This window comes from Clarias gariepinus, chromosome 1 (genome assembly GCF_024256425.1).
Source record: "Clarias gariepinus isolate MV-2021 ecotype Netherlands chromosome 1, CGAR_prim_01v2, whole genome shotgun sequence".
Taxonomy (NCBI): Eukaryota; Metazoa; Chordata; class Actinopteri; order Siluriformes; family Clariidae; genus Clarias; species Clarias gariepinus.
The window spans coordinates 38,552,256-38,569,574 of NC_071100.1; the positions used below are offsets into that span (position 1 = coordinate 38,552,256).

At 39.7% G+C, this 17,319-nt stretch overlaps 2 protein-coding genes across 2 annotated transcripts in view; one reads left to right on the forward strand and one right to left on the reverse strand.

Annotated features, from left to right (window-relative positions):
- Positions 1-7,380, forward strand: part of yes1 (YES proto-oncogene 1, Src family tyrosine kinase) — a 56,590-nt gene extending 49,210 nt beyond the window's left edge. The window contains exons 11-12 of the mRNA XM_053492876.1: positions 31-162; positions 5,020-7,380. Coding sequence (XP_053348851.1) covers positions 31-162; positions 5,020-5,228 — 341 coding nt within the window. The 3' untranslated portion in view covers positions 5,229-7,380. The remainder of the gene's footprint in view (positions 1-30; positions 163-5,019) is intronic.
- Positions 7,381-13,052: 5,672 nt separating this feature from the next.
- Positions 13,053-16,947, reverse strand: clul1 (clusterin-like 1 (retinal)). Its single transcript, XM_053504283.1, has 8 exons — positions 16,845-16,947; positions 16,510-16,658; positions 16,138-16,308; positions 15,034-15,451; positions 14,121-14,243; positions 13,760-13,974; positions 13,479-13,678; positions 13,053-13,080 (listed from the first exon to the last, which is right to left on the reverse strand). Exons 1-8 carry the CDS (start codon positions 16,945-16,947, stop codon positions 13,065-13,067), a joined length of 1,395 nt encoding a protein of 464 aa, XP_053360258.1. The 3' UTR covers positions 13,053-13,064.
- Between the last annotated feature and the right edge of the window lie 372 nt (positions 16,948-17,319).

The following is a 17,319-nucleotide window of genomic DNA, read 5'->3' on the forward strand; positions in this document are numbered from 1 at the left end:
ACTTTCTGACAGTAAACTCTGTTTCTCTAGGAGCCAAGTTCCCCATTAAATGGACAGCACCCGAGGCAGCTCTTTATGGCCGCTTCACCATCAAATCTGACGTCTGGTCTTTCGGTATCCTGCTGACTGAGCTGGTCACCAAAGGCAGAGTGCCATACCCAGGTGAGACACACATTCATCATCATCATCATCATTTTTCCTTCTCTCTCACGCACACACACACACGAACACAGCTCTAACAACTTGCAAAATCACTGTACGAATTCCAGGCCATATTTAAAGCCTTTTGTTCTGCATCATGTAGCTGCTTGGTTAAGAGAGTTTTCACCCAGGCATGCAGGGCAGCTGCCATTGTAACATGACCCAACTTTAATTAGCACCTTCACTGGTAGCCAGCTTAACAAAGGCTGCATGTTGGATCCTTATCAAGGACACAGCACATATGAGCTGGGGCGCCACCTGCTGGATGCTGCTGGATGTGTGATGACTGATCATAGACTGCCATCTGGCTGAGGCAGGCGTGGAGGCTGACTGGGCACCGGTTTTTATTTATTGCCATCTGTGCTGGCCAAGCCTAAGGCTCTCCTGCTGCATTCACCACGCCCTCCTAGCCACTCCAGTAACTGGGTTATTCATCCCTTCCTCTTTGTGACAAGTGTTTATCTTGTAGTTCTGTTTGTCATTTTATATTGATTAAATAAATAAATAAATAAATTTGTGTATATATTGTGTAATATGGACGGCTGTGGTATCGTGAGATTCAAACCCGTTTTGTGGAAAGAGGCAGATATGTTTGGGGCTTTTTTTTTTTTTTTTTTAGTAGCACTTTTAATGATAGACAAAGCAGCCTTACTGAAGTCTGGATGTAGATTTATATTTAGACCTCTAACGAGACAGTGAGAAACCCGTGCCTTTTCTGGTGACACCAGGTAGTGCGATAATGATCATTACTACAACTATATACTATAAAGTCAGTACAAGCTTATTATAAATGTCTTTGGAATCCTTTACTTTATGCTTTACTTTACTGTTGCTTTTAACTATCATGCGCTACATGAAAAAAACATAATAACGGTGACCATAAGTGTCTCACCTAGGTGAAAATACGTTAAATTTCAGATAGGATCATAGGTACTTTTTCATAATGCCTGATGCTTATCACCCGATCTATGCTTTGTTTTTTTTTTTTTTTTTTTGTTTTTTGTAAATATGCACACACATTAATTTATGTATCAAATAAAATAATTTCTAAATACAATTTTCCACCCTTTTATGTAGTGTCCGTAATTTTTTTTTTTTTAATCATTCAAATTTAGATTTCACATGAAAAGACATAAACCTAAAAAAGTGTATTATTCCTAAATGTGGAATTGTTATGGTATTGCAACATGAATTTGACATGGTTACGGACACTACAGATCTTTTACTTTTGAAGCTTTTACCAAAAAACTATTTAAGTAACGATTTTACAGTTCATATACTTCTAAAAAAAAATTTTTAGAAGATTTGAAGAACTCATCAGAATCAGAACTCATTAGTATCAGAAATTTCTGTTTTCCTCGATTTGCTCTTCTCTAATTGAAATGCCAGGATTTCCAAATTAGCCAAGAATAAAATCTTCTTTTTTTTTTATCTTAATAAAAATGTCATTTCATTTATCTTTTCATATCTCCAAATAAAGAATTCTCAGAAGAAGAAAAAACCCCAGACACGATCAAGGCCTGAATGCAATCCCTCCTCTTCCCCGTTACTTCCGCGCTCATCATTTCAGCATCGTTAGAGCTCATACATAATCGATGAACTCCTCAATCATGGCTGGGATCCTTGGGTGTTCACGTACTCAGTAATGCACACTGAGGGGTTTAAACTTCCACATTAGACAGCTCGTGACAGGCTGAGCTCGGCATTAGGCACTGCACATCAGCGGGGTGGAGAGGCAGGCGTCAAGCGTCAGACGGCCTCCTCGGTCGAGTGATGAAGGCTCGAGGCTGCCGGGAACCCAAATGAAGCAAACCGTAACGATCACTTAAACCGATGCAAAGCTCTTATTAGGTGTTCTCGAGCAGGCACTTAGACAAGCCGTGTGAAAGGCGCTGAGGTTTATCAAGCGTCCGCCGAGACTAAACCATGTAAGAGTTATCGATTAAAAGGAGATGGTGCTAACAGGCCACTTCAAGACAGGTTAGATGTGAAGTCTAGTCTACTGGGAGATGATTCTCCAGTCATCTATGAAATATTTACTGGCTCAACATGGTTATGTGTAAAAGTTAGTGCCCCCTCTTATAATTCCATATGTTTTTATGGAAAAACATAATAAAAATGATTTGATCATATTGGGTCTCAATAGGCAATGAGATTGGGCAAGTGCAACCTCAGACAAACATTATATATCTTTTTTTCCACTCTAACATAATTTATTTAACAAAAATAAAACCAAAAAAAAAAAAAAAAAAGTGCAATACTAAGTACCCTCTAGGATTCAATAGCTTGTAGATTCATGTTTAGCAGTAATAACTTGAAGTAATCATTTCCTTTATGACTTCCTTTATGAGTCTCTCACTTCACTGTGGAGGAATTCTGGTCTATTCTTCTTTACGATATTGCTTCAGTTTATTGAGGTTTTTAGGCGTTCGCATATGCACAATCTCCCTTAAGGTTAACACCGTTATATTCTCTATTTTACTAAAATGATGCATAAAAACATGTGCGTAATACTAAATACACCGACTCTAGAATACATGAGTTCATGATTGACTCAGTGACTACAAGATGTCCAAGGCTGGTGCCGGTAACACAAGCCAGTTATTGCAACATGAATTTGACATGGTTACGGACACTACAGATCTTTTGCTTTTGAAGCTTTTACCAAAAAACTATTTAAGTAGCAATTTTTTACAGGTCATGTACTTCGAAAAACTCACACAAAATTTGGTATCAGTACTCATAAAGAAATAAGAATAATTCTTATTGTTTGAAGCTAGACAGTATAACACTGAAACCTGACCATTTTTAGGGCAGAAAATCATCTGGCCAAAATAACTGATGTTAGCAACCTGACATTTTTAAGAAAAGCAATAGTCGCTTCATTTATGTTTCATAAATTTCAGAAGTAGCTTTTTTGGCACATACATTTTCACATGTATAACATGAAAAAAATCAGCACTTGGGTGCTATAGCATGGGGTGAATGTGCTGGGACGTCCTGGCAACTGTTTGAATGCTTGAACGCTTTTCATGTGTGAGTAATCTTTCTCAGAGTAACATGTTATAAAATCCTTTCCTTAGAATTTGGAGTTTAAGATTGAATGCTCCAGACCAGCAAACTGCCAAAAGTTCTGCTTCATAGATGTATGCACACGTCCTGATGATAAGTTAATCAAGGGCTGATGATTGGCAGCACCTGACTGCAGCTTTCCCTCTTAAATACTGTAGAAGCAGCAAGGGGGTACTTGGTATAGTCCACATGTCTATTACTTTTTGACTTCAAAATAAATGTTTGTTATTCGATTTTTATTATGTTTATACATGACCGCAGAATAAAAAAAAACCAGTTGGTATTGATAAGGAATGGTTCTATGAAAACTCTTAATTTTTAATACATTTATTCTAAGACAGGAAAAAAACACATGCGTTATTATATATTTGGCTAAAGGTTTGTAGAGACCTGATCATCAGACTGTATGTGCTTGTTGAACATCCTGTTCTAAAACCTTGGGCATTAATTTGGATTTGGTTTTCCATTTACGAGAAATCCGCTTGAAGAGAATCCGCTATTCTGGGAAGCTTTCCACTAGATTTCGGAGCGTGCTTATTCAGCCACAAGTACATTAGCGAGCTTTGAGACTGTTGTTAGGCGAAGACAAGAAAGCCCAGGTTACACTCTGGATCCCAGTTCATCACAAAGGTGTTCAGTAGGGTTGAAGTCACGACTCTGTGTAAACCACTCAAGTTCTTCCATAACAGCTTTGGGAAGACTTAGTCTCCATGGGCTTCACTTTGTGCACTGGGTCTGAAATATCCAGAAATGCTGCTGATTTCTACAAATCATTTCTGGTCATCTGTGGAGACATTTTAGCTTCTCTAATCGCTCTTCAGTACAGCTCTGGCTGTTTTAAACCCATTAACAATTGCCCAAACACTGGATGTGCACATTTTTAGGCATGTCGCTGTTTTAACGGTCATCGCCTGATATTTGTGATCACCACGCGTTTCCTGCTGCACACCCGTGGTGAATGATTGGTGGAACGTTGGCCGGCTCTTTTTCACTGCAGTGAACCTGAAAGCCTTGGACGACTGGAACAATATCTAAGCACTTAAGTGAAATGAAATATAAATGCTTCGGGTTGCATGTTTTTAAATACGATTAAGCACGATAAGAATCGCACTAATTGGATTTTTCTAATTGTGGTTTTAATTCAGTTTTTATTAGTTTAATCAAGGGTTAAATGAGTGGTATTAACCATGAGGTGTGGTGGTTAGCACTGTCGCCTCTCACCTCCAGGGTCCGGGTTCGATTCCCTCCTTAAGTCTGTGTGCATTGAGTTCTAACCATTAGAACATTTTTAAAAGATTTCTTTTCTACATTCTAGACCAATACTATTAAATAACCTTTATGTTATTAGGATATTAAGTAACATCAACAGTCAGTTGTTATTTTAAGATATGAAGGTCAGCTGTTCTGGAATAGTTCTTGCAAGAACAGTATTGTCAAGTGCATTTAAAAAAAAACCAACAAGCACCATGATGAAACCGGCTCTGGTGTAGACCTTCTCTGGAAGACCAAAACGTACCTCTGCTGCCGAGGAGAAGTTCATTTAGAGTAACCAGCCTCGAAAATCACCAATTACCAAACATCACCTCAGATTAGAGTCGTTATGAAGGGTTTACTGATCATAAGTAGCAGATACATCTCAATATCAACTGTTCAATAGAGATTATTGCATATTTTGGACGCCTCCAGCATTGTTTTACAAATAAAAATCTAACTTTTGCCCTGATCATGTGTGTGTGCTTCGTGTAGGCATGGTGAACAGAGAGGTTCTGGAGCAGGTCGAGCGAGGATACAGGATGCCGTGTCCTCAGGGCTGTCCCGAGTCTCTGCATGAGATGATGCATCTGTGCTGGAAGAAAGAACCTGACGAGCGACCCACTTTCGAGTACATCCAGTCCTTCCTAGAGGACTACTTCACCGCCACCGAGCCGCAGTACCAGCCCGGAGACAACCTGTGAGCTGCCCGCTTGGTGGCCAACCGGCTTGCTGCTTCTCCCCCTGACCCATCCACACACATTTGCTCCTGTTTTTGTTCTGTTTTCAGCGGTGTTCAAGGCACCACTTAACACCCTTTAGATTTTTTTGGTTTTTGTTTAACCCTATGTTGAGTTCAGGATAAGTGTGAAGTGGAATTCTTTAGGGGAAGCAAGTGGTTTGGAACAGAGAGGAAGCTGGAGAGAAAGTAATGACCGTAGTGCTGATTGCATAAATGTCTGTCTGCAGTTTCTTTTTTTATTGTTTTTAGTTTTCCCACAAACACTATGTTTTCTGCCAGTTTTAAGATCGAGAACTGATTCCTCTTTTTCTTTTTTTTTGGTATCATTGATTTTTACCTTCATTACACTTCTTTTTTTTTTTTCAATAATTTTGTTAGTTTGTTTAAAAAAGAAAAAAAAAGTGACCAATAACTGTGGTTGAAAACGACGGTATTGCCTCAGACTGTCGGTGATGCTGTGATGGGGAGATGAATAGAGAACGAGAGAGAACGAGAAAGAGAATATTTGCCATTATGAATGTATGAGCAGAGTGTAAGCATGACCGAGATGAAAGAGTGCGACTTTGTAAGTTAAAATAGTGGTGAAAAATAAATGGGAAAGATTTTTATGAATGAATGAATTAATTAATAAAAAGACATGATTTTTTTGTAATCTGTTAAGACTTGATCCATCATAATTGATGATTTATTTTTAAGAACTTTTTCTTAGTGCCAGCCAAAAAAAAAAGGCATCCAAACACTGCAGTAAGCGTACACTAAGACATGGATCCCTTGTGTCAGTTCTGCCAAGTGCCAGTTCTGGGACAAACCTGTTTATAATTTGTGCACATCATTTTTATTTTATTTTTTTATTCTTCAGTGTTTTATGTCTGTAATTCTCTAAAAACGTCTCTGTTTAATCAGCATAATACTTCCCGGAGTTTGAATTCCATGTTATTCCCACCATGGATGATCTAATGCACATCGTTTGGTTTTTCTCGCCAGAAAAACAAAATTGAGCCCCCAATTCTGCTTGAATGTTAAGTCACCTTTAATGTGGAATTGAAGAGCTTTATGCCTCATGATCACATTCTCACCTCCATCATTAAGAGCTCAGACTATAGAACTATAAGTTCAGAGACTTAATTTCAGAGAATCAGTGTTGAAGCTGTTCAGTCTAGAATTTGATTTTATTATAAGAGCACCAAAATCAGTGAATCAGATGAATTCTTCAGGTCTACGAATACGTTTTACAATGTTTAGTGTTGGAATCAACAATAGTGTATGCGCTGTTTGTTCATACTCTGTTAAAGAAATAATAAAACCCCTACATTTCATATTGGAACAGAACCGTTCATGTTTGTATCACTGAGATACTTTTTAGGAATAGATGAAATCATGTCCTTCTTAATAAGGCTGTTCCATCACTTTCTGCAACTCTGTCGCTCTCCACGGGTTGGCGATTACAATTCTAATACGAGCACCGTTGGTTAAAAAAAAATACACTAAATACTAAAAATCTTAGAAGTGCTGAATGAGAGAGTTTTAAAATTGGGAACAGAAAACATGGACTTTCTGGGTATTTAATTTAAACTGATTTAATGGCTGTGTTTGAAATGCGCCTGGATGCAAATCTATAAATGTGAATTTAGTTGGTATAGAAAGCAGAGAAAACTAGTAACCCTATATTAAGAGTTTACACATATGGAGCTGTGTTGTGTCTGCCGGCGGTTTCTGACGTCAGTTTAAATGCACTTCGTGTGAACCAAACACTCGCATTGTGAAGGAGCAAAGCTGAAAAGCCTCCTGTCAGTAGAGAGGGTTTACCTTTGTTCTCCTGTGTCATTGTCCCTTTGTCTCCGTCTCAGGGGGCTCCGTCATAAGCACGGACCCCTCCTCTCTCCCTTTTCCCCAGAAATCTGTCTGGTTTTCAAAGGGCTATGGACCAGTTTGATGATTCGCTTTTGTTCTTTCATGGAGACTTTTTTGAAGACGAGAACTGATGCGCTTTGGCTGCAGGGTTGAAATCTGAGTACGGGGGCGGGGGGTTGGGGGGTGTACCGTCATGTTGGCAACGAATTACTAACCTAAATAATTTGTACAGTGAAAAATAAAGTTGTATGTAATGCTTTTGACTCGTCTCTGGCTTTGTGTGCATGACTGCTGACGCACAGTTCAAACACAGTAAAGCTCACCTGTCTACAAGCAGGAGCACAGAAAACTTTAAAGCAATGTACTGTACACAATATATTCATAGGAATCCATTGGCACCGTTTGCTCTAATGAAGCCCATGAAATCCCAGGAGTGTGAACGGGCCGAGAGGAGAGTAGGGTCAGTTTTAATATTTAAATTATTTGGGAATATTTAAAGCTCCCGATTTTGACACAAGAACTATTCATAATTCATAAGTTCATTTCCTGGAGGATGGAGGAATCAAAAAATTAAATTGTACAATAAGTACAATCTTTTGTCAAATCTCAATTTGCTCCAAAGTTATCGGTCAAAAAATATTATTTTAAACATTACATTATCAGAAAGTAAAAAAAATAAATAAAACTTCCCATGTAGTTGTACAATTTTTGCACTACTGTAGATTAGGTGTACTTAATTAAAATTTTAAAAGAGTCCGATCAATAAAATCTTTCTCTGAGCCGAGGTCCGAATTTCATGTTTGTATTAGGATTCAGATCTCTATACGTATATGCAGTCATTAAAGTCAACAATCTTCATTATAAATAAGTTTGTTTTTTGTTTGTTTTTACAGGTTCATGTTGGACAATGAAACTGAAAATTTGGCCAATTTAGTGTTGGAGGTTTCATGTCTAAATTCGACCAGCCTGGTGGCCAATCTTCATTGATTGCACATTCCACTAGTAAGAGCAGAGTGTAAAGGTTTATATAGCAAAAATATAGCACAATTTTGCTTAAAATATTGCAATGCACACAACATTATGGGTGACATATCAGAGTTCAATGGAGGACAAATTGTTGGTGCGCGTCTCGCTGGCGCCTCTGTGACCAAGACAGCTTATTCAGGGTAATGTCAGCATACCACCAAGAAGGACGAACCACATCCAACAGGAGTAACTGTAGACGCAAGAGGAAGCTGTCTGAAAGGGATGTCCGGGTGCTAACCTGGATTGTTAAATGTGCACCTCAACTGTCCTGTTTCCACCAAAACTGTTCATCTGGAGCACCACAGGGTCAATGTACATGGCCGGGCTGTTATAACCTAACCTTTGGTCACTCGTGCCAGTGCCAAACATCGGTTTCATTGGTGCCAGCTGCGAAAATCTTGGGCTGTGGACAATGTGAAACACGTATTGTTCTCTGATGAGTCCACCTTCAGTGTCTTCCCACATCCGGGACAGTTACGTGTGGAGAAGCCCAGAAGAAGCGTACCACCAAGGCTATTGCATGCCCAGAGTGGAGCATGGTGTAGATCAGTGATGGTTTGGGCTGCAATATCATGGCATTCCCTAGGCCCAATACTTGTGCTGAATGGGCGCATTACTGCCAAGAACTACCAAAATATTCTGGAGGACCATGTGCACCCAATAGGGTTTCAAACATTGTATCCTAAAGACAGTGCTGTGTATCAGGATGATAATGCACCAGTACACACAGCAAGGCTTTCGACAGAGTGGTTTGATGACCATGAAAGTGAAGTTGAACATCTCCCAAGGCCTGAACTGTCACCAGATCTAAATATTATTGAGCCACTTTGGGGTGTTTTGGAGGAGCGAGTCAGGAAACGTTTGTTGTTTGGCTAAACAAAGTCTTAAGTGGCTGCAGAAATTTGACACACGTTCTGTTAAAATACGTCTAAATACGTCAACCATCATACTATCATCATTGGATATTTATTTCCTTTGCAAATGAATCCGAGTTGCTCTCCTAATAAGCAAATTTGCTTTCATGCCACAAGATCTAATTTTATTCATTATGATGTATTGTTAAGAGGAATGATTAAAGTGCTTAAGCATGTGCAGAATGCATCATCCCAAGAGCTTAATGATCTGTTCCAGTCCTGATCTGATAGGATTAGATCCTCAGAGATATTTAAACAACATTTAATAAGTCTTAAAAAGTCTACAAAAAAAAACAATATGCATTTATATATACATACAGTACATAAGATTTCATACTGTCATTTTGTCAGCAATAGCTATTATACATTTTACAATTTACATATTCACAAATTGAATTGGATTGAATAAATGGCGTTGACTGGCGGGAAAATTATTAATTTAAACCTAATGAGCTCCGTAGCAGCACCTGAGGCATGGAGTTAACTGATAATGAAGCTCCAAGCTTGGCTAAAACGCCTGATCTCTTTTTCAGGTACTGTAAATCACAGTGGGAGGTGGATGTCATTTAAATTCTGCTTAAAAGAGAGCTCTCGAACAGTTATAACATGGTTTTGTGTTGTAATCTATAATGATCATTGTCTATTCCACTTTTTCCTGTATTCACGGTCGCGGGGCGGGGCCGGAGCCTATCCCAGGAAACTTAGGGCACGAGGCGAAGGCACTTCCACCCTGGAAGGGGTCACATACACACGATCATTCACCCACTATGAGCAATTTAGGAATGATAGTTAGACTAACCTGAATGTCTTTGAACTGTGGGAGACTCACCGAGCAGACTGAGACCTCTGGTGTTTAAACTGTGGAATTGATACATTATATTCATAATTCATACAGTACAATGCTGATATCCCACGTTTCCATGATGCACATGGTCACGTTTTCACATTGTGATTGATTGTGTTACAGTGTAGCATAATGCTACTTGTCATTTTGGTGCACAAGGAATGTCTCACACAGGACCATGAGGAAGTACAGGTTATAAAGTCGGGCATGGTCAAAAAAAACAAATGAGACAAGTCTTTTGGTCAGGAAGAAAAAAACAGAAGGACACCATGATTTATTCCTGTAAATGAGTATAGCTAAAGTAATCATTTAGGCAGTCTTCTGGTTAAAGCTTCATTTATTTGCGAAGGCAGGTCATGTTCTATTCCATCACGCTCATCTGATGCAAATAAAATGCACATTTAAAAGACAAATAAACCCTGGAAATTCATAGTGTTTATTGTATAATCATTATGCTAGAAGAATAAACACTATTACAGACACAAGTGTTTCTAGATCCGACTCCATTTAGCTAACATGAAACATTACACTTAAGATCAAGGTGTGTTCAAGTCAAACCGGGACTTTTTAATGCGCAGAATAATAGAACATAGTTATGAGAGTAAAAACTACCTTGATTTCTCAATAATCCTCTGCTACACTAATGCACTTATCCCGGTGTTGTGTCAATAGTGCTTGAATACCATCAAGGTAGAAAGTTTTCTTAGTAAAACACATGATTAGATTGCATGCTTCACGTCTGAAACACTCAACAGGAACTCCATTACATTTAGGCATTTAGCAGACACTCTTATCCAGAGCGACTTACATTTTTTAACTCATTATACATTTGAGCAGTTGAGGGTTAAGGGCCTTGCTCAAGGGCCTAACAGTGGCAACTCGGTGGTTGTGGGGTTTGAACCTGGGATCTTCCGAACCATAGTCCAATGCCTTAACCACTGAGCTACCCCTGGCCCATTAATGACCCAAATATGTGGAAATGACGTGATTTGAGGTCAGGCATTCTTTAAAACATTCAGATATTACTGCGACTAAGAGTCTCATCACTGTACTGTGCTTAAAGTCTCCTATAAACGTCATTGGTTTAATTCCTTCATTTAACCTGAACACCTCTTGTAAATCAGTTTATTAGACCAACAGTGCATCAGTGAGACCCGCATAATCAATTGTGTCATTAATCTGAAATGCACATTCTGAATGCACAAGCATATACAGTATATCATCTACAAAACATGGACAGAGTGCAGTTCATTACCAAAATCCAAATTATATAGTATCGTGCATAAATCAACTTTCCCCCCCGCCCCCAGATGTTTTTTTAATATCCATTCTGTCACTGAGTTTGTGACCTTTGCTTTATTGCTCTATAAAAAACTTTAAATATATGTATATATATATATACAGTGGTGTGAAAAACTATTTGCCCCCTTCCTGATTTCTTATTCTTTTGCATGTTTGTCACACTTAAATGTTTCTGATCATCAAACACATTTAACTATTAGTCAAAGATAACACAAGTAAACACAAAATGCAGTTTTTAAATGATGGTTTTTATTATTTAGGGAGAAAAAAAAATCCAAACTTACATGGCCCTGTGTGAAAAAGTAATTGCCCCCTGAACCTAATAACTGATTGGGCCACCCTTAGCAGCAATAACTGCAATCAAGTGTTTGCGATAACTTGCAACAAGTCTTTTACAGAGCTCTGGAGGAATTTTGGCCCACTCATCTTTGCAGAATTGTTGTAATTCAGCTTTATTTGAGAGTTTTCTAGCATGAACCGCCTTTTTAAGGTCATGCCACAACATCTCAATAGGATTCAGGTCAGGACTTTGACTGGGCCACTCCAAAGTCTTCATTTTGTTTTTCTTCAGCCATTCAGAGGTGGATTTGCTGGTGTGTTTTGGGTCATTGTCCTGCTGCAGCACCCAAGATCGCTTCAGCTTGAGTTGACGAACAGATGGCCGGACATTCTCCTTCAGGATTTTTTGGTAGACAGTAGAATTCATGGTTCCATCTATCACAGCAAGCCTTCCAGGTCCTGAAGCAGCAAAACAACCCCAGACCATAACACTACCACCCCCATATTTTACTGTTGGTATGGTGTTCTTTTTCTGAAATGCTGTGTTACTTTTACGCCAGATGTAACGGGACACGCACCTTCCAAAAAGTTCAACTTTTGTCTCGTCGGTCCACAAGGTATTTTCCCAAAAGTCTTGGCAATCATTGAGATGTTTTTTAGCAAAATTGAGACGAGCCTTGATGTTCTTTTTGCTTAAGTGGTTTGCGCCTTGGAAATCTGCCATGCAGGCCGTTTTTGCCCAGTCTCTTTCTTTTGGTGGAGTCGTGAACACTGACCTTAATTGAGGCAAGTGAGGCCTGCAGTTCTTTAGTTGTTGTCCTGGGGTCTTTTGTGGCCTCTCGGATGAGTTGTCTCTGCGTCTTGGGGTAATTTTGGTCGGCTGGCCACTCCTGGGAAGGTTCACCACTGTTCCATGTTTTTGCCATTTGTGGATGATGGCTCTCACTGTGGTTCGCTGGAGTCCCAAGGCTTTGGAAATGGCTTTATAACCTTTACCAGCCTGATAGATCTCAATTACTTTTGTTCTCATTTTTTTCTGAATTTCTTTAGATCTTGGCATAATGTCTAGCTTTTGAGGTGCTTTTGGTCTACTTCTCTGTGTCAGGTAGCTCCTATTTAAGTGATTTTTTGATTAAAACAGGTGTGGCAGTAATCAGGCCTGGGGGTGACTACAGAAATTGAACTTTTAACTGTGATAAACCACAGTTAAGTTATTTTTTAACAAGGGGGGGCAATTACTTTTTCACACAGGGCCATGTAGATTTGGAGTTGTTTTTCTCCCTTAATAACATAATCTTCATTTAAAAACTGCATTTTGTGTTCAATTATGTTATCTTTGACTAATAGTTAACGGTTTTTGATGAGCAGAAACATTTAAGTGTGACAAACATGCAAAAGAATAAGAAATCAGGAAGGGGGCAAATAGTTTTTCACACCACTGTATATATATATATATATATATATACATTACATTTAAACAGTCTAGTGTACCGGACACATTGAAATGTAACACCTACGCCACACTTCTACAGCAACGTCTGTGTATCCAAGTGTAAAAGATATGATTTTCCTCCAGGCAGTCTCAGGCATCTTCCAGCCTGTAATTAGAAATGTGATTAAAAGTGTCAAAAGTGATATTAAATCATCAAGGAACTAAATTGTTAAACCAACACTTTTTAAAATGTATTTATTTGAGTCTTCAGAGGACTGTACCATACAAATGTCAGAGTATGGAACCAGATCAAACAATCAAGCTTCAGGAACAAGACCATCTAACATTTTACCTGGTTGTTTAATTTCTTAAAATGCATTAAGGCTAAGCTGTTGTTTACACTATTATTATAATAAAGAATTATAAGTAATACATGATTTTTACTGAGTCAAGCAGATATATTAAAAAAAAAATGCTGTAATTGATTTATAATTGGTTTCACCAATCCATACTGGTATCGGTCCCTTTAGGACTGGAAATGCATAATCTACAGCTATGTCTTACCTGTTCTTCTTCTTGTAGAATCCCAAAGCCTCATTGGCTATGTACTGAATGAAAGCATGGTCTTGTGCATCCAGGCTGCCTGGAACAGTGAGTGTAAGAGGAGGAGCATTCAAGATGTTCACCAGAACCTTAACGTCAGCTTCAGGGGTGTTCGTTTCTCCTCCTGGAACATTAACATTAACCATCTCTTCATTCTTCACCTGAAATTATAAAATTTTTCAATCAAGTCCTGAGATGGATATTTCATCCTTTGGTATTAAGTTCAATCATCTTCCTCTCACCGTGGTGATGCTGAAGACGTTCTCATTTGCGACGCTACCATCAGCAAGCTCTGCCACCCAGCCAAACTGGGCAGCCATGTCATCGATCCAGCTGATGGTGTCCACAGTGTGATGCTGCACGATACCTAGGACCTCATCATACTGCTCCTTAGCAACATCCAGCAGCTCAGATATCTCGTTCAGTTCGATATGTAACTCCTGCATGCTTGGACACTCTGAGGCGAGCATGACCACACATGTCAGCAAACCATAAGGATAATACTCAGACTACAACATAATGCGTATGTAATGCATTTCAATTACATAAAGGTTGTAGCACCATACAGTAACTGGCCACTAACTCATCTGATGTTACAATTACCAGAGAACAGAGGTTCCTCGCAGGCTTGGCATTTGCTCTGGAGCTGCCAGCACTCTGCTGACTGTCTACGCAGATCTCTACACAGTTTCTTGTTCTGAATAAACACAGGGTGCAGCTGCTTTTCTGAAACATAATATCACACAAGGTTTTACAGTAGACCACCAAAGATTGGGAATGTTTTAAGATGGCTGAACATTCCCATGTAAAAATTGAATAATAGTTGAAGAAGACCTTCTAGATTTTGGAACAAGTGTAGATTATTCACATTATCACAATATAAGCCTTGACTTACCCACACCAGACATTTCAGAATGGGCTTGAGTCTTTTGGTACCAAATCTGGTGTCAGAATCATCAGGCTTCTAGATAAGTCTGACACCAGATTTTATATGAAAAGATGTGGCTGCTCTAGAGCACAAGACTCAAGCCTATTTAATCACTATGATGTTTTGTCTCGTCTGACTTCTGAAGTTTAAAAGTTACTGCACTTCCAACCTTTTAATAAACCAAATTCTCACTTACTTACACTCCCATGCATTTGATATATCGCTTCTTTTGTACAGGGTTGTGGAAGGCCTGGAGATTATCCCAGGGCACTTGCAGCACAAGGGGCACAACCCTGGACTGACTGCTAGTCCATTGAAAAAGCATGCACACACACACACTCACTCAGAGTGAATTTGGAAATGCCAAGTAATCTACTCTGCATGTCCTTAAAATGTGGTGGAAACCAACCAAGCAAGAGGAGATCTTGCAAACTTCACACACACAGACCCAAAGTTGGCACTCAAACACTCAACACTGAAGTTGTGAGGCCATAGTGCTAACCCCTACCCCTCAAGGTGTTCTGTGGATTTGAATTTCATCCCCAATTCTTGTGTCATGACCTAGATCTTCAGACATTCTGTATCTACCTTGTTCCATCTCTGCTTCCTCTAGGACCCCATGAGCGTCATCAAAGGCTTGTGTGATCACAGATTCAAACTCCTCCACCACGCTGATCGTAAAGTCAACAAAGGACTCCAACACTTCCTGGAGTCCTATTCCTGCTCCCTGCAGAAGATCTGAATCCAGTGCTGGGATCCCCTTATCTTCCTTTGGCTCTGGAGCGAAGGCCTGCTGCAGTGTTTCATCCAGCTTGCTGTGGAACCTGAACACCAGTCCCATGCTGCGGTTTACAAGATTATCGACTTTGGAGACCAGATTGTTAAACGAGTCCTCTATACTTTTCAAATCCAGATCGGGCGTCTCTGCACTCTTGTTCACAGTGAGTTCTTCTCGGGTGATTAGTAAGCCGAAGTGAGTGCTTAACTTGTGGAAGAAAGCGTCCAGCTAAAAAGAAAGAATAATTATTGTTAGCCTTTTTGGATGTATAGCATCTGTTCCACAGTCATATCTACAAACATAATGCCTTGATGGGAAAGCACATGAGACAGGAAACCTCTAACTAGTGAGGGAGTGAGTGAGGTACACCCTGGACAAGACTACCAGTCCATCACAAGGCACACACATATACACAACCACTTGCACACTCATTCACACACTATGCCTCATCAGCATGTTATTGGACTGAGGGAAGGAACCGGAGGAAACCCACCAAGCATGGGGAGAACATGCAAACTCCAAGCACAGCCAGGCACAGCAAGACCCAAGGTAGGAATAGAACCCGGACCCTGGAGGTGCAAGGCCAAAGTTCTAACCATTAAGCCACCATGCATTATTATTATTATTATTATTATTATTATTATACTAATAACAAGAATAGTGTTTGTGGGTATTTAGTAGGGTGTTCCCATTTTTAAAAGCCACATTTACAATTACGTTTTCAAGTGCATCATATATTTGTCTATTAACATTTGTAGATTTTTTTTACTTAGCTTTTTCCGCACAGGTTGAATCAACACCCTTATTCTGATCAATCATGAACATGACTATGATGCAAGTAAAAGTCTTATGGTGTTCAGTACTTTGTGCCAGCCATGCTATCATCTTTGGAAACAGTGCAGTCTTCATCCCACCTTACTGGCGAAAGTAGCGAAGCCGCGACGGCAGGTGTTGTTGTAGAAGCTCATGCAGGCGTCCTGCAGACAGGGCTGACACTCATCCCACAGGGTTTTCAGATTCTCCTTACACTGCTCCTCAGCCTTGTCCAACTTCTTTACCACATGCCGTGCCATCTCTGCCGCCTCCTGTTGACAGATAGAGGGCTGTTATATTAAATCGTTATGCTTCGGATAAACTCTCAGAGTGTTACTGTTTCATTATCCTGTGAAAATATTTCACATTTGATATTTCTTTAGTCCGTAGCCAAGTGAACACCAATAACTGTTTATTCAGCTTTTAACACTCTAGGCTTCGCTACAGTGCATATTTTAAGGACTGCTATTGACCGTCTTCTTTTCTCTGCTGTTTTGAAGCATCTTGATGAGCTGCTCGTGTTTCTCCTCGTTCTTCGCCATCACTTCTTTCATCTGCTTAATGCCATAAAGAGCTCTCTGCACCTCCTCATCTACTAACTTCACCCCTTCCAGAGATAGTCCTGAAACAACCCAGACACCCATGCATCAGCACTATGGTACCACATGTGACAGTCGAATAAGCATACTTCTACTACTAGATACTAAATAAACTGGAAAACTCCCATCACATCAAGTGTATCATTATTACTTAAAGCACTGAGGGTACCTCATGGAGAGAGAGAGGGATGCTATAGAGGCAAACTCACGTTTCAGAGTTTCTGTCAGTACAGCTGGTGGAGCGTGACCAGGAGCTGAGTGGAAAACCTTCAGAGACGCCAAAAAAGCCAGAGACAACAGGAACATCCTCATCTTCTCTTGACAGTCACTGCAGATATGTACAGTCTAGTTAAGAAGTCAGAGTTTAGCAATTTGTTTTGACAGAAATAAAAATGTTCCAGTTGCTTTGAAGTCAGTTGATTCTCTAAAGTTCCCACATATAATTTTAAAACTCTCACGATGTAGTGCTATTCAATAGATTTGAATCAGAGCTCACTGCACTCGAACATTCAACGAGTGCGGCTCCTGAATTGACCGATAAGTTGTCGCCAACTTGTGGATGAGACGCATCTGTCTGTGGGAACTGTACACACATCCCCGCCCCCACAACTTTCCACATCCCCTGTACAGTCCTGATTTCATCTCAAGCCATTTCCACATGTTTGGGTCATTAAAGGAGATCCT